Source organism: Coenobita brevimanus, chromosome 79 (assembly GCF_032717465.1).
Source record: "Coenobita brevimanus isolate Jiangsu-jjx chromosome 79, ASM3271746v2, whole genome shotgun sequence".
Taxonomy (NCBI): domain Eukaryota; kingdom Metazoa; phylum Arthropoda; class Malacostraca; order Decapoda; family Coenobitidae; genus Coenobita; species Coenobita brevimanus.
Genome location: NC_137032.1, coordinates 357332 through 385000, shown reverse-complemented (window position 1 = coordinate 385000; position 27669 = coordinate 357332). Strand labels below are relative to the sequence as shown.

The following is a 27669-nucleotide window of genomic DNA, read 5'->3' as shown; positions in this document are numbered from 1 at the left end:
CATCATCATCATCATCATCATCATCACCACCCTTCCCCCTAAGCCATGAGCGGGGGGTGGGGGGGGGAAGGGCTTCAAGACAGGAAAGTGAAAAATGCCGGAGAGTCATTAAACAGAGTGTTCAGAAAAATGCTTGATAGTTCTCCCCATTTTTTTACCACCCTGTTCCTGTTCTTGAATTCCTCCCTCCCAGTGCACTAGTGGGAAGGATGATGATGATGATGATGATGATGATGATGATGATGAAAAATGTTGACCAATTATTCGGTCTCTAAGATGGCTTGTGATACATCTGGTCTGTTCACCCTCCCCCCCTCTCTCTCTCTCTCTCTCTCTCTCATATATTATACCATTAACACGAAAACACGCAACAAGTGAATTTTCCCTGACAACCATTCCATTTATTTGTGATATACATCTGGGCTGCTGGTGCTGCTGCTGCAATTCTCTGCATTGGAGAAAATATCCAGAGAAGGTACCGTACAAGGTGTGATTTCCGAGTACAACTGCATACCTGCGTGGATGCCGACAGGTAAGGTGACACTGGCGGCCAGGTGTACCACTGTTGATTACTTACTCTCACCGGGATATCACCACACAATACTTGATCGAATTTCAGAGGCAGGGAGGAAGGGAGGTGGTGAGCAGGTAGTTGGGTAAATAGGTAGGAAGGAAGGTAGGGGGTAGTTAGGTCAGTGGTTTCCAACCTTTTCTAATTCTCGCCCCCCCCTCACTGAATGACACGTTCCCTGCGCCCCCCTTCCTCAAATACTGTATTTTACTGGCATAGTTGGCACATGTCAATAAATATCATAGATTCTTAATCTTTGAAACTGTTTATATATTAAGATAACCAGATTTCTTATTCATATCTGAAATATTTTCTCCATATTTAGAAATTACTGAATTCCATCATAATTCATAGTTTTCAAATATAATTACCCTCTTTATCAAGCCTTCGCGCGCCCCCAGGCAGCCTTTCGTGCCCCCCTAGGGGGGCGCGCCCCACAAGTTCGAAACTAGAGTTAGGTGGACAGGTTAACAGACATACAGACAGATAGACAGATGGGTTGAAAAAACAAAACAAAAAAAACAAGCAGTCTGTCTGTCTGTCGCTCTGTATGTATGTATGTACATCTCTTTCTCTCTCTCTCTCTCAGCACCTTCAGCGCCTAAAGAGTGTCCATGTAACGCGTCTGGTAAGTGCAAGGAAGCCTGTGGTGTGCGTCTTCTTTCTAGGCTAACTCTCTAACTCTCTCTCTCTGATCACTCACAAACATCTTTTTCTTATCCGCACCTCTCTCCTCTCCAATCATCTCTTTCTCCTCATCATTCACCTCCTCTAAGCTCTTCCTTCCCTTGCCCTTCCTTTATCATCATCAATCAGTATCATCATCATCATCAACCTAACATTATTTCCAGTATTTAAGTGGAGTAGGTAGGTTATATAAGCTGAAAAAAAGAATAATACGCTGCACTTCTCTCTCATCGTTATCATCATCATCTTCATCATCATTATCATCATCATCATCATCATCACTAATATCATCATTATCGTCATCATCTTCATCAATCACTATCATCATTATCATCATCATCGTCTTCAGTATCATCACTATCATCATCGTCATCTTCATCAATCACTATCATCATCATCATCATCATCATCATCATCCTCTTCATCACCATGACTATCATCATCATTATCATCCTCTTCATCACCATCACTTTCATCATCATCATCATCTACATCAATCACTATCACCATCACCATCATCACCTCCATCAATCACCATCATCATCATCTTTATCATCATCACTATTATCATCATCATCTACATCAATCACTATCATCATCATCATCACCATCTACATCAATCACTATCATCATCATCATTACCATCTACATGAATCACTATCATCATCATCATCTTTATCATCATCACTATTATCATCACCATCATCTTCATCATCACTATCGTCATCATCATCATCACATACATCAATCACTATCATCATCATCATCTTCATCAATCATTATCACATCGTCATCATCATCATCATCATCATCATCTGGTGTGCGCGTGCTGCAAGGATAGTCAGCGAAATGAAAAGGGTAAGTATTGAGTGTTGGCAAAAAATAACCCAGCTACGTGATCAGCACTACGTTGGAGCTCCACAGGAAATTGAAACACGTATGAGAGGGGGAGAGTTGCGTGGTGCTCTGGTGTAGGGGGTGATGTTGTGGTGTGGGGTGGTGTTGTGGCGTGGGGGATGTTGCGAGGAGGGGTGGAATGGTGTTGTTGTGTGGGGGTGTTGAGAAGGGTGTTGTGGTGTTGAGAGGGGTGGGGTGGTGTTGTGGTGTGGGAGGTGTCGAGAGGAGGGGGGGTGGTGTTGTGGTGTGGGGTGGTGTTGTGATGTGGCGGTGGTGTTGAGGGAGGTGGGGTGGTGTTGTGGTATGGAAGTGGTGTTATGACGTGGGAACTCTGACAATGGGCAAAAGTTGTGGGCTGAATTGGATAGGGGTGGAGAGGATACGGCTGGACAGGACATGGGTGGATATGATACGGATGCACAGGATATGGATGGAGAGGAAATGGCTTGGTACGACATATCTTGCTTGGTCCTCAGAGCATCGTAACAGCATGCCAAAGGTGAAAATGTGAATGAAATTATTGCTCAGCCCATGGCACTCGTGGTTGGTCGGTGGTAGGTAATTTGTCTACAGAAAGCATCCCTCACCAGCACCGTTTTGTGGTGAGTAAAGACACAACAGTTTCTGGCCGACTTGGACCCTCTTCAGGTGAGTCGTCTCATCGGTGCGGGTCATTCCTCCCGGTGCGGACGTGAAGGAGAGAGAGGAAGGACACGGGGTAGGCAGGTAGAGGCGGGTGCAGCCAGGGACAAAAAGTTCGCCAATTATCCCACAGCGTCTACTTCACACTCAGGGCATGTCCTTCACTTTCCTCCCAGACGCATGACATCAGTGAGAATCATTTAATGGCAGGGGAACATACCAAGCCTCTCCCAGTGTAGGGGTATATTAGCCAGCAGTGCATTGTGAGGGGTGGAAGTGGTGAAATATTAGGGGAACTTTTGTCCATCCCTGTACACGGCTTCGACCCCTGACCCCCTGTTTCCACAACCCGCCACGGTAGCCACCCACCACCACCACCACCACCACCACCACCACCACCACCACCGGGACAACACACACACACACACACACACACACACACACACACACACACAATGCTTCCTATACTCTCCTTCCTCCTCTTCTCTCTCATTTTCCTCATCCACTCCTCACTTTTCATCCTCTTCCTCCTCCTCCTCCACTTCCCACTTTTCTTCCTCATCCTTCGTTCCTCTCTCCTTTTCTTCCTCCTCCACTTCTCACTTCTCTTCCTCTTCCTCTATTTCTCTCCTCTTCCTTCTTTTCTTCATGAATCTTTCCTTCCTCAGTACTTGATAAGCCATTCCTTCCTTCATTACATCGTCATTCCTTCCTTCCCCCCCCCCACCATTTACTCTCCTTTCTCTTCCTCTTCCTCTCTTTTCCTCCTGCTTCACTCATTTCTTCCTCTTCCCCCGCCTCCTCCTGCCCCTCTCCCCCTCTTCCTTCTTCTCATCCTGCCTCCCTCTCCCTCTTCCTTCTTCCTTCTTCTGCCTCTTTTGCTCTTCCTCCTCCTCCCTTTCCCCTCCTCTCTTCCTCCTCCTCCTACCCCTTCCTCCTCCTCTCTGTTTCCTCTTCCTTCACTCCTCCCTCCTCCTCATAAGCTTCCCACGCCTCTCCTTCAATTTCTCCCTCCTCCTTTATAAATCTTTCCTTCCCTCATTACACTCTCCTTCCTCTCCCAACACGCCTCACTCTTTAAATTATCTCTTCCCCCCCCCCTCTCTCTCTCTCTCTCTTCCTCCGTCCCCTCCCCCACTCCCACTATCCCGGTTGTAAACAAAAGACGATCGTGCCTCAAGCAGTAAGCGCACCCAACCTCGCTAAGAAGTCCACATCACACCCCCATTCCACCTCCTCCACGCGCCAATTCACGCTTCCCCTGACCCGCTGAGGTGGATTAGGCGTCTCCCCAGCCTGTAGGTGAGGCAGGGGGCGCAGACGGAGGGCAGGAAGGAGGGTGGGTGAGCCAGGGGCAAGAGGAAGTTCCGGAGTAAGCATAGGGCACGAGGGGGCAATGGCTCAAGGCTATGTCCGTCCCTCACCCCAGCGCTACACTCACTACCACAGACACCTTCAGGCGGTGCTCCAGGCTATTGCTCTTTGTATATCTATTTATCTCTCTATCTATGTTCTCTGTATATCTCTTTATCTCTTTATCTATTTATCTGTCCATCAGTCTGTCTGTCGACCTATCTCTCTGTCAACAAGTTTGTATCTCTGTACTGTAAATCCATTAACCACTCAACGCTACGCTCACTATCCCATATTCCCTCCGGCTAATGTTCTTTGTTTATCCTTTTATCTGTCTATCTAACTATCTCTACCTAGCTATTCATTTATCTGTCTATCTGTATATGTCTATCTAGAAGTCCTTCAACTTAACACTAACTTCCCCAGGCCAGACTAAGGACAAGAACTGTGTATACCTACTTATCTATCTACTTGCCTGTCTTTCTACCAATTTATGTATCTGTCTATCCACCACTTATCTCACCACTACAAACCTGCTCCCAGCTATTTCTATCAGTCTGTCTATCTATCAGTCTATCTATCTCTGCTGCCTTTCTATCATTTACCTATTGCTATCTACTTCAGCCAATCATCTATTTCTCTACCAGTCTCTTATCTTATTTATCTATCTAATTTCTATCTGTAAGTCTATCTATCTTTCTCATTCATGTATCTATCGGGAAGATGATTTCCGGATGCTGAAATTATGCTGACTGTAAAGATATAACAGTTTCAACTCTCTCTCTCTCTCTCTCTCTCTCAGGTGAGGTGTATACAAAAAGGTATCAATCAGTCCCATTTTATACACTTCGAGGTGTAGGGGCCCGAGGTTAGGCTGCAATAACCCTATACATGTAAGGGCAATGACCAGTCTACACCCCTTAGTGGCATTACATATCGAAAAACAACCACTCACTTCTCCGGGATTCGAACCTACGCAACATCGCTCCAACTGGGGCGTCCTGACCACTACACCACCAGGCATAACGTACGGGACTTAGCATTACTTTTCGGCCTACCTTCAGACGCTTTCTTTCATCTGGCTGTGAGTGTGAGTGTACCGGCGGCTGTTTACGTTGCCTTGTTTGGTGATGCAATTTGAGTTTATCGCTCTTCCTTCATGCTTAAGTCGGATCCTGAGCTGAAGGTAATGTTTCTCACCGCCACGACGCGCTGCACCACACCACACCACACCACACCACACTACACTACACCACACCACACCACGCCACGCAACACCACACCACATCATAATACATCACACTGCACCTCACCACACCACACCACACGCCACGCAACACCACACCACACCACATCATAATACATCACACTGCACCATACCACACCACACCACACCACACGCCACATTACACCACGCCACATCACACCACACGCCATGCTACACCACACCACACCATACCACACGCCATGCAACACCACACCACATCATAATACATCACACTGCACCACACCACACACTGCAGTACACCACATGCCAAACATACACCACAGTACACCACACTGCACCACACCACACGCTATGCTACACCACATCACACCAAACCACACAGCAATCCACCTTCATATCATCACAACACCACACCGCACCACATCACATCACACCACAATAAGCCATCCTCCACCACCACACCGCCCTTCACCACCACACCACAGCACCAGCCCTCACACACGTATTGTCAGTCAACATTAATATTGCAATTTTGACTTTAACCCCAACTTTATATGAGGACTCCTAAATTGTAAAATAAATAGATCGATAGACAGACAGAAAGACAGACAGATAGATAGATAGACAGATAGATAGCCAGATCAATAAATACATGGCATGGTGGCAGAGAAGAGGCTAAAGGAGATTAATCCAAACCTCTTCACTGTAAGAGGGACGTTTCAGTGCAAAAAATTATTGACGAATCTTGGGTGGATGAACGACGACATCAGAACTATAATCATTTAGTTGCTGTGATTCTACCGGCCAGGAAAAATACCGTACCATGTTTACCCTGAGGAAGATCACCAACCCCTTTCAGCTCGGTTGATGGCCAGGTGTAGTCAGACTGGTGGGTCGATTTAACTTTACCCTTTTTACCTTATCTGGCTGTGATATTCGTCCATTATTTTTTCACATCGATGAGTGGCAGAAAAGGACGATGCTCTTGCTCTACATCCTTTTCAAAGCACTTCTTCATGACTAGCATCTTATTCTAGTGTCAATCTTTTGTCAAAACTCAGCATTCGAGATAGAGAGATGACAGTAATAGGTCAGGTTAGAGTAAAAACAGTATTGTAACCAAGAAGACTCATTCCTACATCACGGCTAAGGCTCATCAAATTTCATGCAACCTATCTATTGCCTGACGCCTTAATCCCGTAAGGGGAGGCCACAAACAAATCGCCTCCATGTAGCCCTGTCCCCCGCCATTTCATTGCTACCACGATGCTCTTGCTCTACATCCTTTCCACATGCGACCACGACTTAGTATTAAAGGTGAGGGAGTGGCCCAGTTCCCTCAGGTGATAACAAACCGACTATAGGAACAACACTTTTATCAGAGCTGGGTGGCCATGTAGCTGAGGCAGCTTTGGCAGTACCGCAGTTCGGCCCCTCTGCGATGGAGCGTCCAGGAAAGGCAAGGGAGAGATGGAAGGGACAGATAGAGGCGGAGTTCTCTCTCTTGTGAGTCACTGGACCGTATTCAAGTTGCCTTGGAAGGTTTTGTAACACCTTTTCCTTACCGATTTATTCTGCACTTTAACATTTTCTTGTATGTTAATTATACTTGGTTGCGTGGATATGGGAGTTTTGATTATACCACTTCCTTAACAGATTATTTTGCATGTTATATACCTAAGCCTTCTCTCCTTTGACAGACTGAATAAATAACACAAAGGAAAATATTAGACTAGATACAGAAATAAACCAGCAGAGAAAAAGTGTTAGGGGATCTCCTTAACCATCGAGGATACAACTCACTGAGTTAGGCTGCCCCGCCCCACCACAACCCTGCCTCCTCCCACCACACCGTCCACGCTGTACCACACTCTTGTAAGTCCCAAAGGTATCTGATAAATGGTGTGTCCTGCCTCACAGTTAAGGTAGATGAATTATACCCTCTATAACTGTGCTAACTGTGAGGGTGCAACGGTGAAGGCCCGACCTGGATCGTGTGGGTTAATTTATCCATCAGATGAAGAATGACGAAATTTGTGAAGCAACCATCCACATATTTACCTCAAATAATTTAAAACACACAACCAATAATGGAAGTCTTATCTTGAAATATACGTGTTTTTAGAGTCAGCTTTCCTGCTACGTATTTATCTCGTCCTGGAAAAATTCATATTCAAATGACAAGTAGCGAAAGTCTTATCTCGAATTATGCATGTCTAAGAGTATTCATATTTTCTGGGATTAATTTACCAAGTTCTAAAAAGATTCATATTCCCAAAATGTTACCTAAAAATAAGAAACCATTGTTGGACTCTTATAAAAAATGGATCTTCGAGGGAAAAGCAATCAAGGGAGAGCCACATCAAGATCCAGTCATGTGGAGACGGGTGGACACATCGCATGACGGTAAGTACGGCTGCAATGACGGCGGTGGGTAATAACGTAATGATCAAGGCTGGTATTCACAAACAGACTTACGATCAACTCCAGGTCGTAACTAAGATCTCTCTCTCTCTCTCTCTCTCTCTCTCTCAGGAAGGACAAGGAAAGGAACACGCAGAATTTTCCCATGTCTCTCATTGTACCACCCTCCCCCCAAAAAAAAATTAATTTACGACAGAAAATTGATCTTACGTTTGTTAATAGATGTAAGGGTCTAGGAAACTTAGGAAGCTCCGTAGCACTTATTTCTAAGGGATTTATTTTGCATATTACACCTTAGCCTTCCCTTGTATGCTATTATTATCGTTTAAATATCGACATAGTTTTGCATCAGTAATAAAAGTGGATACTGGGTGTCCGAAATAAATCGCTAGAAAACAGGTGTTAGAGGACATTCAGGTGTAACGTTGAGACCAAATCGCCACAGGAGAAATACTGAGAATCTTCCTATGTCACTCAGATAAGGGCTTCACTTCAGACTTGCATTTCGCTCGACGTGGCGGTGCAGACTGGCTTGGGGCTGCTTTCTCGAGTATTTAGGAGGCTCCCAATACCCACGCCAGTACTGCCCTTGTTGGTGGTGGTGTGGGGGTGATGCAGTAGTAGTGGTGGTGTTGTGCTTGTGGTGGTGGTGGTAGTGGTGGTGGTATCCTAGCACCTCTCCCATGCCGATTTATTTTGCATATTGGTCCTTATCATTCCCTTGTATGTCCTAATCATTTTACTATCTACATGGTTTTCTTTAATGATGTCTAAGAGGATAAAAGAATGCAACAGGAAAGAAAAATAGCTAAGGAAGAGTTGCTTCGAGGCTTCCTGATCCCACGCGAACACTGCTCTTGGTGCTGATGGTCGGGTGTGAATCAATCAGTGTGGCCGAAGTAACCATCCATCCAGCCAGCCACCCATCTATCTAAGCAGCCAGGCACCCATCTATCTATCCATGCAGTCAGCCAGCCATCTACCTATGAAACCAACCAGCCATCTATCCATGCAGCCAGCCAGCTACCTATCCATGCAGCCAGCCAGCTACCTATCTATGCAGCCAGCCAGCCAGCCCGCCCGCCTCCAGCCCGTGTCCCATCTGCTGTTAATGAAACCTGTACGTGAGCAGCATCTCAGGCCAGCGTGCCCAACCCAGCGCTGCCCTCCTGTTGCCCACCCACCCCTGTTGCTTGCCTTCCTGTCCTATCCCACCCCGTCCTACCCAACGCTGCCCTCCTGTTGCCCACCCACCCCTGTTGCTTGCCTTCCTGTCCTACCCCACCCCGTCCTACCCAACGCTGCCCTCCTGTTGCCCACCCACCCCTATTGCTTGCCTTCCTATCCTACCCCACCCCGTCCTGTCCCACACCAGATGCTCATGAGGGTCCTATTCTAAGTTGGAGATTCCGTGGCACCTGTTCCTTAGCGATTTATTTTGTACCTTACACGTTAAAATCCCTTTGTATTCTGCTTATGCAAACTGATGATATTAAAACTGCATACATAACAACTAGAGAATGCTAAGGTGTACTAGGCGTCATAAATCGCTTAGAAAAATGTGCTAAGAAGCCTCCACTTAGAATACGAACCAACCATGCCCAACCCACCGCTGTCCTGCTGCTGCCCACATACCCCTGCTGCATGGCCCCCCTCCCAATCCCTCCAGCCCCACCCCGCCCCACACCAGATGCCCAGCGCCAAATCTGCGTCTGGGGTATTTTTTGCGCCTATCCTGGTATGGTGGTCTCGTGGCCCAGAAGGATCCCCTAGCACCTCCTCCCTACCGGTTTATTTCTCTGTAGGATCACGTTAATATTTTGTTTACACCATTCACTGTCCCACATCGTGTTTACAAAGAAAATTTTGTTACGTTTACAGTATATATTGTTTTACACCAGTCACTGTCCCGCATCGTGTTTACAGAGAAATTTTCGATACGTTTTTACATTCTTTTACACCATTCACTAACCCGTATCGCTTACAGGAAAACAAATCGATGCGTTAATGATTTCTTTTACACATTTCAATGCCCTGATAATTGGTACAAAGAATATTCCATGCTAAGTCTTTGTCCTACGTAATTTCAGGATGCAATTCCTATATCATGTCTGTTCTACACGTCCCTTCAAGCTCCTACAGGTCACTTCAGTCTGATATGCTGAATATTCTGGCTGGCAAATAGGTATATGTTATGCAAGCAAACTTCGTCCGTATAAGGCGATAAGGGGAAGCAATATGAGGGAGGATGGTGTAACAGGGAGGGAGTGTGACTAACTACGAAAAGAAATGCCCAAGACATTATTATTAAGCAGAGGAATATATAAGTGTAATACGTAATAAAAAAGACGATAAAGAAGAGGGATGAGGGAGTTTCCTTAATTTACGAGAAGACGTCCCCTGGACCAGCATTCACAGACCGTCCTAAACTTTCCTTGCATTTAAGACTATTTATATATATGCTTGTCTTCACTCATATCAAACACTTCATCAAGCGAACCAGAGCGAATATCAAAATGACAATAGGAAAAATGTTATGGAGGCTTACGTATCTAGAAAATGAAATAGAAACTTTTATAAATACATCTCCATGACCACACCGCATCGCCTACCTGGGCATTAGATTTCCAGAGTAATTAATAACCACTTTTCTAACAGGTATGTAAATAGTTTACTGGGCACTGTTGGTGAATATTGTCCTGCCTTCATTCTTGATTGTTTTTATTTTTGGATCCTACAAAGCCGTGTATTTGTGGAAAGTGGGGCTTGGAAGATAATATTTCAATAATGTAAAGTCATCCGCTGTATGAAAATTTTGGAAACAGGAAAAAAAAAAAAACTCACCTTGAAAGATATGCATAATACTAGAATCATACATTACTAAATCTGAGTCAACGGAACGAGCAATCACTTATATATTAGGCATTATTAAGCGCGTCATTATGTGGATTTCTGTCAATTAAGTGGACCATCAGGATTTTGAAGACTTGAATGAGTACGTAGATGTTTATTTTCACTGGGCGCTCTATGGACAATTCTCTTTTTGTGATTCCCTCTCCCAGTATCGATCCAATTCACCCCTGATAATACTGCGATATAAGAGTTTGGATGCTGATAGTGTAGAAATGAAAGGCTTATGTGTTCTTTCACCTCTTAACTTTAGTGACAATTTTCTTTTCATATTGCTGCCTCCACACTGTTTACTTAACTAGGGAAAGACGGATAATAGGTTACTGACGTCTGTAAGTAATCCCTCTATCAAAAGCTGAAAAAACCCTCTATAGACAGCAAGAATAAGATTAAAAAATACGTCCTCGTGAAGAAGGGGTTAATAGGACCTCATTAGGATTGGACGCGACTTTGAGACAAGTGTAAAAGAACTACTGACCACAGCTGTACCTTGCTCCCTGGCCTCGTTACCTGAGAGATTCGTGTTCAGGACTCAAACATGTGATCAAATACTGTCATCATTAGCTTTCTATTCTCTTCGTCTTCTTTCGTGTGTATGTATGGATGGATGGATGGGCCGGCGTTAAAATATTCAAAATTCACTACACACATCGGACTTCCCAGAGAAAATCAACGCAGTGAAAAGTGTCACTATCACCGATATTCACTCAAGTCACGAGGTGCATAGACGATGATCCACACACACACACACACACACACACACACACACACACACACACACACACACACACACACACACACACGCTATATAAGTTCTCATAAAAATTTGCCAAAACCAGAAAAAACGCAATTGCTGTCACCTTCACCAACATTTTTCTTCCACACCGAAGTCCAAAGCACATCTAGGACCACATTACAGTTGGGGAGAGGGTTGCTAACACCTCTTCCTTAGCGATTTATTTTGGATTTTGGATTTTTACTGTTCTTTTATATGACATCTTTCTTTTTAGACGTAATATTTATAACTATACTTAATGAGAACAGGCCTACCAACGTGCCACAGTATAGACGGTATGGGAAGTTTCGCAGAACCTTTTCTTTAAGCGATTTATTCTGCATATTACACTTCAAAATACTCTTGTAGGTCACTGATACAAACTGTGTCAACGCTAAAATCTATAACTTACATATGTTAAGGGGTAATATGCAAAATAAATCGCTAAGGAACAAGTGCTACTAAGCCTTCCATGTCACAGATAATACATTCCAAACTGGTCTGGAAGAGGTGTTTGTGAGCTGCCTTACTTCCCAAAAATACAGTTCCGAAATTGTTATAAATACTTTTAAAAACTTGGTACTCACCATAACTGGCCGAAATCAGAAGAAAAAATAAGGTGATCATGATGTCACTCTTCACCACCATTAATAAACACAAGAGTCAGTAGGCAGGGCAGGGCCAAAGCCTCCACCCACACATCCAAACAACCCTCCCCCAGTCACCAAACCAATCCACAGGTATACGCTAGTGTGGCGAGGGCGGGAGCGGCGCGAGACGTTACCTCCCCCCACCAGCTCTGACGGTCTACTGAATTTTTCAATGGGAACCTGGAATGAATGGACCTCGTGTACTCTGCGGGGGAAGTGGAGGCAGGAGCTTCTCCGGGCCCACCCACCAGTCGCCGCCTCCGACTCCGTTTCCCCCTCTGTACCTACCTGACCAGCATACGCGATACTCATTAACTGGTTGTAACCTGTGAACTTTTCGCTGGAAAATGTTCAGCCTACACCGTTACCGCCTAGATTACAAACACTTTGCTCAGTTCTTCCCCGCACTTTCTATTTGCACTGGCCGGAGTCTTTGCTTTGGAAGGGGAGGAGAGGAGAGGAATCCAGCGCCGTGAAAAGGGTAGGGAGAGTAGGCGGAGGAGCTTCCAGACAGGTATGCTGAGAGTAAACAAACACGATGCTGGCCAGAGAGCGACGTGGAGCTAGCTCACCTTAGCACGCCCACGCCCCCTACCCCTCTCCTCTCTCTCTCTCTCCCTCTCTCTCCAACGTAACTGTTAACTGTTTTCTGCCACTTTCTCCTTGGATTTTCTCCCTTCTCTCCTTCCCTCTTCTCTCTCTCTCTCTCTGGTCTTGGGTGTAGGCAGGCCCCAAATTACCAACATCATCTATGGCACAGTTGTAAGCATCAGGTGTGGTTAATCTGCATCTCACTTTACAACGCAATTTCACCGGCGAGACTGAGGAGTTGTTTCGCTTCACCCTCACATCAAGGAAGAGTTTTGAGTAATTAAGTGTGGGTTAGACTGCATGCCGAGGTCTGAGCGAATTCATTTTAGTGCGTCTGATCTAGTCTGACGAAGACCCCTAACATTTTCAGCTTAGTTGATGGCCAAGTGTAGACAGATTAGAGGGGCGATTTGTCTAGTAACCAAGGAGACTCATTCTGACCTATACTAAAGCTCATTGAATTACTCTCAACCACGCGATTCAAGAAATAAAACACCCTGGGGAAACAAACTCTACTTAGATACAAAAATGCTAATCTTTTATGTGAATCTCGCTCAGCAAACTTTACTTAGAAACATAATAATATTTATGTGAGACTAGCCTAACAAACTTCATTTAGATACATAAATACTAATTTCTTCATTGAAACTCGTCTCAGGTCAAGTGATGTACCTTGCTTCCACTTAAAACCACTGCGGATTGGTGAACACAGCGCTTGGTGATGAGGCGCAGAATGTGACAGGATGGAAGAGAGAGAGAGAGAGAGAGTGAGAGAGAGAGATGCACAGATCATACAGAACTGGGTATCTTTTGTAGTTACCCTGCACTAACATTACCAAATAAAAAGACCGTATGCATAAACCTAAATTCGGGATGCTAAAAGAAAGTCATTAGTTTTGGACAATGATTTCAGAAGCACAAAACGAACACAGAAATAAAAAAAATGGTCTCTCTTCATGGCTTCTGATGGGCTTTGAATGTGGGATGTAAGTTTATCAAATCTAATAACCAATATCCTTCCATAAATGCCTGTTAACAATTAAAGTCTGTTCATCCCCCTTCGCAGACACGGATAGCAGGTAGGAAAGAGACAACAGTACAAGCAGAAAGATTATGAAGGAAAGCAAACGGCAGAAAGACAGTCAAGGAGTAATTAAGAAGAGGAAAAGGTGAGGAAGTACTGTAGGTGAGGGAATAACACACCTCCAAGGAAGGGGATTATCTGAATTAAGGAGGACAGTACGAAGAGTGGGCTGAGGGTGAGAAGGATTACAGGGATTAATGATGGGAAGATACGACACGAGAGGTAGAGAATGATATATGTTTTGGGGATTACTGAGGGTATTAGAAGCAGTCCTGAGTAAATCCTTCACCATAATGAGGCCTTTTATAATTAATTCTTGCTACTGCCATATGGTTTGTGTGTGTGTGTGTGTGTGTGTGTGTGTGTGTGTGTGTGTGTGTGTGTGTGTGTGTGTGTGTGTGTGTGTGTGTGTGTGTGGCATATACTTCTAAGGGGGTCTGAGATAGTGCTACGTTGGCAGAGGGTGGTGTGGTGTGGGCCGTGGGGTGGTGTGGGCTGTGGTGAGGGTAGTGGTATGGTGTGGGTAGAGGGGTAGTGTGATGTGGGTCGAGGGAATGCGTGGGCAGATGAGTGGTGTGGGCAAAGGGATGGTGTTGGCAGTGGGATGGTGTGGTGTGGGCAGAATTACAACACTGAGGGTGTGGGCAGTGGGGAATATTGCGTCAAGTAACATTTTAGTGGAAAAATGTCTTACTCAGCCGACCAGTTAGGCGGGTTCTGTGGTACTCTCTCTCTCTCTCTCTCTCCCTCTTCTGTGTGTGTGTGTGTGTGTGTGTGTGTGTGTGTGTGTGTGTGTGTGTGTGTGTGTGTGTGTGTGTGTGTGTGTGTGTGTGTGTGTGTGTGTGTGTGTGTGTGTGTGTGTGTGTGTGTGTGTGTCCCCTTGTCATTCTCCCCATTCTTTCCCGACGTTCTCTGCCTGTCTGTGTCTTTCTCCATTAATCTATCTAATTATCTGTCTATCTATCTATCTATCTATCTATCTATCTCTCCTTCCACTATCCCCACGATATCTCTCTCCACTGGATATAAAGTTAAAACTCATCCCACCACACACAACCCTGTCTACTACTTCTCACAGCTATTTCCCAACCCCTACGTAGTTGCATCAGAAGCCTTCCAATAACCTTACTTAGAGAGGATTTCCCATGGCTGTCTATAATCGTCTGGTTGTATCATCATCATTATTATTATCATCATCATCATCATCGTCAATAAAGGCTTTGAATACTCGCCTTTATCATCATCATCATCATCATCTATAGGCTCAATACACTCATTTTACTCTATCATCATTATCATTACTCTCATCATTATTATTAGCCGTAGGAGTGAGTACACCCTGCAAAAAACTGCACATGGAATGAATTTAGCTGGTGACGGATTGCAACATAAACAAAAACATACCCATCTTAAAAATCCCATTAGCTCTGAACAACTCTAACCCCTTAAGAAGAGCAAGAACAACAAGAAATATAGCGTTGGCAATGTACCGACTGCAAAGAACACGAATTACGGTGAGAGAGACAAAAAATCCGTATTGCTAAGTGAGAGTGTCAGAAACCCCGTCGACTGCAGAACAGTGTGTGTGTGTGTGTGTGTGTGTGTGTGTGTGTGTGTGTGTGTGAGAGAGAGAGAGAGAGAGAGAGAGAGAGAGAGAGAGAGAGAGAGAGAGAGAGAACTGAGAAAATAGAGGAACGCACACGAAGCACCCAGACCCTATCAACACACACTTTAACACCTGCCAGGTAATCATACAGGTGATTTATTTCCACCATAATACTGGGTCATTACCACTTTTCCCAGGCGTAATGGATGCAATGGGGTTAGAGGGGAAGGGGTCAGAAGCGGGAGGGAAGGAAGACGAAGAAATGAAACGAAATCAAACCCTGAGAATTTTGACCTTATGTAGCTTGGGGTGTTTCTCGCCGGCTATGTGATGTCTAACGAAGGTGGTGGAGATATGTAAGTTGCCTCTATGTTCCCCCGTTTGTCATCAGTCTGCTCTCCCTCCAGCTCACACCTGTCTCACTAAAGCTTAACCCGATCCACGCACCCCATTCTCGGCCTCCCCCTCCCCCTCCATCTCACCCACATAAATCCTCCTAGCCAGTCTCTCATTCTGTCTCTCTTTCCCTCTCACCCCTCCATCTCACCCACATATATCCTCCCAGTCAATCCCTCTCTCCATTCTCTGCACACGGCACACAAACAGATATAAATATTTCAACACTAATCAAAATATAACACAGAGTCACCACAGCCTAAAATAATTACTTCTTTGCTGAGTGGAACTGAAGAGAAAAATGTCAGTGTAATTTTTAGGGAAGGTGATGGTAGGCTGGCGATGAATGAATGGAATGGGAAAGAATGGAAGGAAGAGAGGGAGAATACAAACATAGAGGAATGATAGGGGGAAATGAGGTAGTTCAGAGGAAGAGAAGGGGAACAGGGGATCGAGGAAGGGAAGTGGGGTGGAGACAGGAGAAAAAAAGAGGAGCACAAAATAGATGGGAGGAAGAGAAACGGGATAAAGATGGAAGGAAAGATATGAAAAGAGGAACAGGAAGAAATGAGGAAAAGAAATAGGACTGGACGAGAGAGAGAGAGAGAGAGAGAGAGAGAGAGAGAGAGAGAGAGAGAGAGAGAGAGAGAGAGAGAGAGAGAGAGAGAGAGAGAGAGAGAGAGAAATTTAACACGAAATTCTGACTCATTTTTTTTTTTCAGTTTTTCTTCCAATAAACCGTTTTACCGGAGGAAGAGGTGGGTGCGGAGAAAGCCTTTGCTCTACCGTCCTTTTCTCTCTTTCTCTAATGATCAACCACCAGCCTGTCGTACGTAGTAATTAAGACAGCATCTCTTGGTTGTAACCTTTCAATTTCGTGTGGCTTTCTCTCGCTATTTTCTGTTTCTCCAGTCTCTCTCTCTCTCTCTCTCTCTCTGCCCATTCACCTTCAAATGACTGTCAAAAATAACTGTTCATACCTTTCCAGTGTAATCAGTTCAGTACCAGGTAATTTCACTCATGTAGGGGATCCACTAGTGTGAATGAGGCTTACTGAAGGCTGTATCTAACCCAACACATTATGAAAAATATCCCTTGATGTGAAAAATGTATGGAGATTGTAAGAAAACCATGAAAAAGACGTCACCGTACTGATGGGGTTAATAATACGAAACTAAAGGGAACTGACGCCCCCTCACCCATGAGTCTGAGGTGAGGTATACACGAAGGTAGCTTACCCTGTGATGTGGATGGGAAAGGCTGAGGATTGTGCGTTGTCTGGCATTGACCCTCTCTCTCTCTCTCAGCGTGTGAAGTGGGCGGACACCCTTCTCTTTAACGCCCACGTACCCATAACGCTCTCTCTCTCTCTCTCTCTCTCTCTCTCTCACAGCCCTTTCTTTCCCCCTCCCCTTCATGTCAGTTCCCTTTCAGCGCTGCAACGTTTTCTCTCTTTCTCAACTCTCTTTCTTTTTGACAGTTTTCTCATTGACTTACTACCCTACTGCAACGTTCTCTCTCTCTCTCTCTCTCTCTCTCTCTCTCCCTCTCTCTCTCTCTCGTTTTTGCCATTATTTCTCTCACCCATACCCTTTCCTCTCGTCCCTGAGTTTTTATCTCCCCCATTTCTCTCTCTCTCTCTCTCTCTCTCTGGCAGGGCGGGCGTGAGACAGACCCGAGGAGCAATGTTGAGTGTGGCGGGTAAATAATGCACACACACACACACACACACACACACACACACACACACAGACTGATCAAGAGTAGTCCTCATCATCATCATCATTACCATCATCATCATCATCATCACGTTTCTCAGTTTCGATATTTATGGCGTGCGTGACCAGCCTCTGCCCATGAGCAGACAAAATAATTCGCTATGGAAAAGGCGCTACGAAGCCTCATAATAAAAATCCGGCCAATGGATTTAGGCGGATTTATTCCCGTTTCTCCTCTGTTAATCCTCCCTTTCGTGGACCAAACCGGCAGATTCCCCGCCCGGTGTTCGTATGACCCCGGGTTCGAGCCCCGCCCAGGTCACGATTGTAGGCTAAGGTGGGTGTTCCTTCCCTCCTCCAACCCATCATGACAGAAACGTGAAAGTAAGCACGCGTTGCTGTCATATACCTGGCGCAGTGCGACGCAAGGAAGACCAAAGAAGCTGACTGTCTGCTTTTATATCACAGGTTTATTTATTTATTTATTTTTCATGTAAAATCTTGTAACAACTCTTTTACCACAAGCCCTCACTTTACAACGAGAGAGAGAGAGAGAGAGAGAGAGAGAGAGAGAGAGAGAGAGAGAGAGAGAGAGAGAGAGAGAGAGAGAGAGAGAGAGAGAGAGAGAGAGAGAGAAACACACAACTAAAGAGACACACGACAGAAATGCAGGAAAGAAATGTAGCTGATCAAGATCTCAAGAAACCAGTTGCCAGCGACGGGACATAACGCCTTGACTTCGACTGGGGAGGGGGGAGAGGGGGAGAGCAGGGGTCCTATTCATAAACTCTCTTAAATTTAGATCGTATTCATAAACTCTCTTAAATTTAGATCGTATTCATAAACTCTCTTAAATTTAGAACCTATTCATAAACTCTCTTAAATTTAGATCGTATTCATAAACTCTCTTCAATTTAGATCCTATTCATAAACTCTCTTCAATTTAAGTTCTTACGTGAACGTGAAAAATAATATATAAAAAAAGGATAAGTGATTCCTGCAAAGGCTTGATTATTTGTACCTAAAATTTTCTTCATCAAGCTAGAGTGAATAATAATAATAATAATAATAATAATAATATAACAGTAGTAATAAAAATAATAATAATAATGATGATACTACTACTACTATTGCTACTACTATTCCTACTACTACTACTAAAGAATTCAATATAAATTACTACTAACACTTGCTTGTCGTAAAGAGAAACTAAGATGCTTCTGAAAACATCCGCTAATCAGGAAGTCAGCTCCCGTGATGGCAGTTGGCGGTGAGGGGACGCATAATAACGCCTTGCCGTTGACTGAGTGAGGTGGGGGAAGCGACGGGGGATATCAGGTGTCGGGTCCTTTGTTAAGTTAGGGGGCAAGAGGGGCAAGAACTGGGAACCTATTCTTGCTAACACAGGAGGCATTCTACAACCCCTTCCCTATGCCAGCTTACTTCTGCTTGTGTCACGTTAATAGGTTTTTGCAGGAGCGTCTCTCTCAATCACCAAGCTGTTATTTATGAGTTTCATGCTTGTTCGTGAAAAAAAATGGAGATACTATTGTCTGAAACTTATATATATGAAATTATACGTGCATTCTGACCCTTTGTCGTGGATCGTGGGAGACAAGAACTGGACACACGCAAGCCAGATGTCACTGAGGTAAGGCCAGATTCTTTCACGTGCTGGCTGGAGATTTCACGTACTTTACATCACGCCAGTTTCTTCTGTGTCAGTACGGTACACTTTAACCTTACAGGACGTAGGATATTGCAGTAGCTTTATTCTTGCTTCCGCCACACGTTTTTATTTACCTAAGGAATTGTCTTACCTTCTCTAGGGGTAATGAAGTCTTGAACGAAGGTAATGTAGTATTTAACAGTGCTTACAGTACTGACGGGATGAAATCTTCGTTAAAACAGCAACAGCCAATCCTGTTTAACACTCATCAAAGTGTAGAGACCCGTGAGGCTTCCGTAATCCAGTACATTTAAAGGTAGATGACCAGATTCCTTCCCTTGATGGCATTACATGATTGAAATACCAGCAGTTATCTCTCGGGGATCGAACCTACGCAAACCCCGTCCTTCCGACTGGGGCGCCCTAACCACTACACCACCAGGCGCCTTAGTTACAACCGGAAATTGTCTGTTATGAGAGGAGTTTGCGGTACCACGTGGGGCTTAACCGGTGGGGTGGGTGGGGGGTGCGTGCGGCGGGAAATGATGAATATGAAGCAAGGTGACAGAGTAGGGGAGGGGGACTGGAAAAAAGTAAGGTGAGTGACAGTAAATATGAGAGAAGGTGGAATGGGGAAGGAGGGAGACGAGAAACAACTGAAAGAAGGTGAGGTGAGGGAATGTGTGTAATGGATGTCAGTGAATATGAGTGATGGTGAGGAGTATGGAGAGAGGGAGAGAGTCGAAATGAAAGTGAGGTAACTGACTGTGTTTGGTGGGTGCAGTGAATGTGAACGAAGATGAAAAGGGAGAAATAGGTAGAAAGGTGAAGTGAACGTGACAGAGGCAGTAGATGTGAGGAAGTGAGATCTAGAGACAGTAAAGCTAATCTCAGAGTGGACTAGACTGATGTGCGATGAAGCTATGAAAAGATAAGGTCAGGTGATGAAAAGGTGAAGCAGTAACAAAATGAGATAGAGATTAGAATTAGATGTAACGAAGGTGATGAAGATAAAAGAAAGGTTAAAGTTACAGCAGGAACAGACTATAAGGTGACGAGAGGTGATAAGGCGAGCAGATAAGAGGATGAGGTGATAAATGAGGCAAAGCTGAAAGTGCCACTATACTCTAAGGTTTAAAAAAATGATGCGAACTACAGAAAATGATGCACACTTAGAGAAGGAATAGAATCTTAGGTGATGAGGAGGTGAAGTGAAGCTGAGAGAGTCGCCAAAATCTGAGATGATGAAAGTGATGAAGCTGAGAAATGTAATCAATCTCAGAAAAGAAGTGAAAGTGAGAGTGGGCAGTAGGATGAGAAGTGATGAAGGGGTACGGGGAGGGCAAGGGTGATGGCTATAGTGGAGGGTGAGGGCGGAGGTGAGGGTGAGTAGGGGCAAATGTGGTACCAGTTAACATTTAGACATGCGTGAAGAGGGGGTGGTAAGGGAGGTGAGATGGGCAATGGTATCCGAGGTGATGGGGTCGAAGGGCAGGGCAGGGGTTATGGGCAGGGCAGGGTGAGGGCCGGGGTGAGGGTGAGTGAGGGCTGCTGTGGTACCGGACAGGGCTGTGGTGAGGGAGGGGTGGACTGGTATTCGTGACTACAGCATTATCCAACGCTGCCATCTACAGTGAGCTTAGTCTCCTAAATAAATTGCTCACCATAGAAGAGAAGGATAAGAATTGCTCCACCACTTATTTATGATTAATGTGCATTTTTTTTTTTTTTATCATCCACAAACACTTTAGATAAACGGTCACTAAATCTTAATCTGTCGAATACATACAATGCGTCAGAGGTTTCGGTGATTGTTTTGGCTGTGGCTTGTGAGAAGAAATATTAGTTTGTCATGACAGAAGCATAATTTATGGAGTTACGTGGGGAGACAGACGGACATACGAGGACGTCAAGGAGAGTTGTGGTGTTGATATGAATGTACGTGAACGCGTTAGGAGAGGTTTACGATAGTTTGGCCATGTGAAGAGATTGGAGAATGAAAGACTGACTAGGAGAGTGAATATTGACGACATGGAGGGAGAAAGGGGAAGGGTGAAACCGAGGATGAGGTGAAAGGACAGGGAAGAGAGGGTTATGAAAAAGGATATGAACAGGAGAGAGGACAGTCACATGATGGAGTCCTGGGTGACATGGAGGTGAGCTGTTTGTGGCCACCGCCTCCAGGATTAAGGCTTCAGGCAAGAGATGAGTTGTGTTGCCATTCATATATTGCCTTATGCACAAGAGTCAGGCGTGAAGAACAGTAACAGATATGGCACAAAACTGAGATGGCTAATTCTTACAGGATGAAACAGAATCACAGGTAAAACTCGTCAAATCTATCCGTCTTAAAGGTAACACGCCACAGCCAGATTCAATATTCGTTCGTCTAAAGTGCACGAACACACTTCCCCTGTGTGTGCTTCCGGAGACGCAGGGAGGAAGAAGGAAGCTGGGAGAGATGGAGGATGAAGGAAGAGAGAAAGAGGAAGACAGGGAGAGAAGGATGGATGATGGGAAAGTGAGGCTGAGAGATTGAGAAAGGAGGCTGGAAGAAATGGGATGGAGGAAGGGTGAAGGAGAAAAAGGGAGACAGGGGGAAAGACGAGATGAAGGGAGAGAGAAATAGGGAGGCAGGGAGAGAAGGAGGGATGAAGGGAGGGTGAGGTAGGGAGAAAAAGGGAGGCAGGGAGAGGTGAAGGGAAGAAGAGAGGGTAGGTAGGAAGCATAGTTCAGCCTCCACAGAGATGCTGGTGCAATGAGAGTACAAGACGCCCCTGACCCAAAGTGATATCTGAAAGTAAATTATCTGCTATTTAACACTAGCAAGATCCTACCACTCTCTCTCCCCCCCCCCTCTCTCTCTTTCAGTAAAACTGTCTGGCGTTGACTGGTGGGGAATTCTAGAGCTGTCCTGACTATGAGAGGGCTATTTTCTACCACAATAAATTCAACCACAGTAATTTCCACCACAGTAATTTCTACCACAGTAATATCTACCACAGTAATTTCTGAATCTTCCTGAATATTTTCCACATGTTCAAAACCTTAAAAAAAAATGGATCTTACTAAACAATATTAAACTTGTGCAAAAATGGGAAGTGATCTTGCTAAACTACTCCATAATAATAATAATAATAATAATAATAATAATAATAATAGTGATAACAATAATAGTGATAACAATAATAATAATAATTAATAATAAAAATAATAATACCATAACGATGATGATGATGATGATGATGATGATAATAATAATAATAATAATAATAATAAATTATTAATAATAATAATGCTGTGTGTGTGTGTGTGTGTGTGTGTGTGTGTGTGTGTGTGTGTGTGTGTGTGTGTGTGTGGCCGAGGCGGGTGAAATGTGTGTGTGTGAAAATGTCAAGGTTCCCCCCGGCCCAGCGAGCCTGTACGTGAGGGGGAGAGGGCCAAGGATGTTACGGTGACTCTGCCCTCACACACACACACACACACACACACACACACACATTGGCACACATATAGTCTCTCTCTCACACACACACACACACACACACACAATGGCACAGATACAGTATAGTCACACACACACACACACACACACACACACACACAAGCATTCCAGCAGACATAACAACCGCTCTTCTCTCTCTCTCTCTCTCTCTCTCTCTCACATTTAATCACTATAAAAAAAAATTGCATCTTTAATAATATGGATATAGGAAGAAGAAATTAATATGTACGTCATCGGATTGAAGGGGTTAATAGAGGCTTTTTCTTTTTTTACAGGGTTGATCTGGAACTGAATAAAATCGTCCTAGAGTTGCAAAAATTATATGGTAAAATCGCCATCGGAAAATAAGTAGGGTTAATCGAAGTTTCCCTTTTTATAGCTGAATCGGAAACGTCTCTTTTGATTTGAATAAAGTTTTCTGGAGGTACGATGAATAAGTAATAATAATAATAATAATAATAATAATAATAATGCTTCATCTTTTCTTCTTCAAGTATTCTCCTTTCTCTCTCTTATTCTTAACCTGATCTTGTGTTTTGCTTCTTCAGTTCTTCCCGTAATTTTGCGTCTTTCATCCGTCTCTCCTCTCAGATTCTTCCCTGCCTCTCTTTATTCTATTCTCTGTTCTATCTCACTTTCTCTCGCCTCATTTTAGCCTATTTTCTCCTTAATTTAATCCTTTCTCACCTGTTCTTTCTTTCACCATTACTCTCTCCATCGCATCAGTCTTCCATGTTCCCATTTTCTTTACATGTCTCCTTCTTCTTACTCTCTAGCCTCGTTTTCTCCTTGTCCCTATTCTGTTTTCCTTCGTATACTTCCAATTTATATTCGAGGTTAATTTTCTTATATATTTGGCTTCTTCTTCTAGTCACCCTCTCTCCTAATGCTTCCTTATTTTCGTGTTTCAGTTTTATCTTGGGTTTATCTTCTTCTTATTCTTTTCTCTTATCTGTCTTTTTTCTCTTCTCTTCTCTGCTCTCTCTCTTTTTTTTCCTTATGCTTTTCGCTTCTCGCTTTCCTTGCCTCTTTATCTCCTGTTTTTCTCATTAATCTTGCCTCTTCTCTCTGACCTTCTTCCCAGCTGACTCTCTCTCTCTCTCTCTCTCACACACACACACACACACACACACACACACACACACACACACACACACACACACACACACACACACACACACACACACACACACACACACACACACACACACACACCCTCCTTCTCTCTTCACACTTAAATCTGCCACTTTCTCGAGAATCATCCTGAACTTTATAAGAAAGCCTCTACTCCTCTCTCTCTCTCTCTCTCTCTCTCTCTCTCTCTCATCTCCATGCATGCTTTAGTCATCACTTACAAGCATCCCCACCTTCCCTCCTCCTCCTCCTCTCGTTCTACCCCTCCTCCTCCTCCTTTGTCCAGCTCGGCGATACAATCTGCACCGTTTGTTAGTGTCCGGTCGGAGGGGATGGAGGGGTGGGGGAGAGGGGAGAGGGGGGACAGGGGTTTCTTTTGGGCTTAGGAGGCTCACTTACCACCTCGTCTACCTGTTAATTGAGGCTTTTTTTGCATCTTTATTTCTGGCACCTTCACGCGGTGGCGCTGATATAAGAGGGTGGGTCCACAGCCTGGTAATTCAAGCATCCCTCAACTCCCTCCTTATCCCACGAAAGGAGATTGGTGGACTGCAGGAGAAGATGGGTAATTTCAGCCTGAAGTCTACAGGGTTCACGCTGAGATATGCTGGCAACAACAGCAGCAAAGAAAAACAATACAGAATAACAACAATAGCAAAACACCACCACCACCACCACACCACCACCACAACAACAACCACAATCACAACAACAGCTTTTTACTACTAAGAGACGAGTGTATTCAGCTTAACACACATTTTGAAGTGAAGGGGTTACGTAGGCTGCCTCTACCCCCCTCCACCTTACACACTCCTCCTCAGCTTAGTAAAATCGTCTGGTGGCGGCAAAAACCATCTTATTAGGGACCCTCAGGAGACTCCCTTAACTCCTATTCCATGGCTATTCATCTTTTTCAAATGCAAGGATGATTAATTGTCTCACGATCGAGGTAACTCTTAGGCCCGTATTTTTGTCGAGTAAGGAAGCTCCCTAACACCTCTTCCTTAGCGATTTGTTTTTCGATACGGGTGGCTAATATCCTTTTGTATGTCATTTATGCAGAGCAGGGAGATGTTGGAAGAATTCGAGCAAGACAGAACGGGTGAGTAAGGTGTAATAAACAAAATAAATCGCTTAGGAACAGGTATTAGGGAGCATCCTTAACCGACGTGAATACGGGCCTTGTACTCGAATCGTAGTAGAGAAATAGTGGAGGACGTGTCTACCCTGTCTAATTTGAAGAGAGAGAATCCTAGTAGAGAAGAAGTGCAGGATGTGTCTATACTCATTCTAGTTTGATAAGAGAGAGAATCCTAGTAAAGAAGTGCAGGATCTCACTACCCTGCCTATTTTGGGACGAGAGATATATGAGGACGAATTAAAATGAATGACGGTACTGGGAATTTAAGAGAATATACGTCATTGGGCTGAAGGGGTAGGAGGTGCGGTGCGTTCCTCCACTTACGCACACTCTGTCGTCTCTCATACACAGGTGGTCGTTTTTAGGGCCTTTGGGTGTCTCGTAACACCTCTTCCATAGAGATTTATTCCGCTCAGTGCGGTTCAGTATCCGTTTATACACTGCTCACACACACACACACACACACACACACACACACACACACACACACACACACACAGGGGAGAAAAAAGAAGAGAAGATGAGGAGGTGAGAAGACGTGGAGGAGGAAGGATGGTGGGGGGAAGTGGAGGGAGGGAGGATGTTACAGGAGGGTGTGAAGGGCAATGGAGAGAGAGAGAGAAAAAAAAAAAACGGAGAGAAAAGATCCGATTCGTGAAGGTCCGTCACGATGCTTGAAAATTTTCCACAATGGTTAAAGTGCGTGTTTTTGGTGCGGGAGTAACGGGGCAGGCGTAAAAGTCTCATCCAGTTCCCTGCCTCACTGAACACGTGGCTTGATGGGAGGCAGGGCAGTGGTGAGGGGCTGGGTCTACTCAAATATACTTTCCCTTTTGTTTAAAGAAGCAATTTCAATAGTAAATATAAAGTTGACATTGTAGTGTCGGGGTTGAATATGACTTGTGACATTCCTTCGGCCGGGGGAGGTACTTTTTTTTTTTTAGCTGTACAAAGGTCGCTCGGTGATGTAAGGAATGAAACAAAATTGTCGTCAGCCTAATGCAGACTTCGTTACCCTGTCATTCTGAGCGATACTGCTTGAGCTGACTGCTAAAGAAATACTAGGCGGCCTGGTACTGAAAGGATTATTCATGCATCCATTTGTGACCCTTGTCAGTTCCTTTCCTTCCTCAGCGTCCATACCTTGTTTATTTCCACATCCTTATTCATTCAACTTCTCGGTTTTCCACGTCTCCTCCTTGTTACATTAATTCTGTCTATTTGACCACGACATCTAAGCACACTGTCTTCTGCTTTTTCATCGACAAACTTCCGTAATCCACAGCTGTTGTGAATCTCTATTATTTTATCCTATCGACCGTACGCAGGCCACATACCTTCCTTAACAGATCCATTACTACTGATCTCACTCTTTTCCTTTAATACTTATGCCATCTCATACACTGATATGGAAATTAATACTTCTTTATGGACTCCTTTAGTAGCCCCCATCCTCAGTATCAAGGCTTTCATAACACCTACTACCTTAATTCCTTGAACAACTCTACTTTTCACTTCCACAAATTGCAATACCTCTCTTTTCTATGCCCATTTTTATAACATACTTTCCCCTCTCATGCTCCACTCTCGACCACTACCCCAGCCCATTCTGCACACTCCTTTCCACCCACTTTACAAATTTCTGGATTCACTTACCCGCTGGAGCCCGCCACTGAGCCTTCATTTTGTCCATTCATCTCGGTCCATCCCACGCAGTCCTGAATGACATAAACAAAAACATCTCAAAAAACATCTCATACCATTGCACTCTTAAGGCTGATTTTGTTTTTCACACGTCTTAATAATCATGCCTTAAACAATCTGTATTGCCCCGGACACCTTCCCAACCCATCCTCCCACCATGCTACCACCCTTCCCACCCATTTCTGCCCTGTTTCGACTGCCAACCAGCCTACAGCGCCCTATTCACAGAGTATTCTATACCCACCACAGCCCACGATTCATCACTGTTTCAGCCCATCCAGCCGACTCTTCCGTTCACCCCACTCTCACGAAAAGCCTGAAAACAACATCACAGATTATTTCAACTTCTCTGATTCTTTTATACGCAAAATGAAGTTCTACGAAAGTGGTGTTAAACATTTCCTGAATCCACGAGAATATCTACTAACACACACACACACACACACACACACACACACACACACACACACAAACTAACCAATTCCCACAGTCCATATCTTTCGCTCTCCCAACTTTCTCCACTCTGCCCATTCTCTTATCTGCAAAACAAAACTGTAAAAATGAGTGCTAATGAATCCACTAAGTCCACCAGAATACGTCCCACCCATCCCAGTCCACCTCATACCCATCTTTTTCGCTGCCCCAGATTTCTGCACCATTACTCTTTCTCTTATCGACGAAAAAAATTAGACTGTGAGAAAAGACGGTATAGGAATCCATGAGTTGACAAGCATACCTCACTCCCTCTACACGTACTCTCCACAGGACCTGGATTTTAAATATGGCTCTCTTATATATCATTTTTTTTTTTTTTGGGGGGGGGAACAATCTTGCGACCTTCCACCTTTTTGGTCCTTCTATCTTGCATTAAAAAAAAAAAATAGCATGTTTGTTATAACCTGATGAAGATCCCTAACCCCTTTCAGACCAGTTAATGTCCCTTGGAGTTTTGGTCTGACTAGTAACCAAGGAGATTCATTCCCG

At 44.4% G+C, this 27669-nt stretch overlaps 1 protein-coding gene across 1 annotated transcript in view; it reads right to left on the bottom strand.

Moving 5' to 3' along the window:
- The window catches only part of LOC145408923 (uncharacterized), a 56195-nt gene extending 43925 nt beyond the window's left edge, over positions 1-12270 (bottom strand). The window contains exon 1 of the mRNA XM_080279504.1: positions 12075-12270. Within this exon, the coding sequence (XP_080135630.1) occupies positions 12075-12135 (61 nt within the window). The 5' untranslated portion in view covers positions 12136-12270. The remainder of the gene's footprint in view (positions 1-12074) is intronic.
- Positions 12271-27669: the final 15399 nt, after the last annotated feature.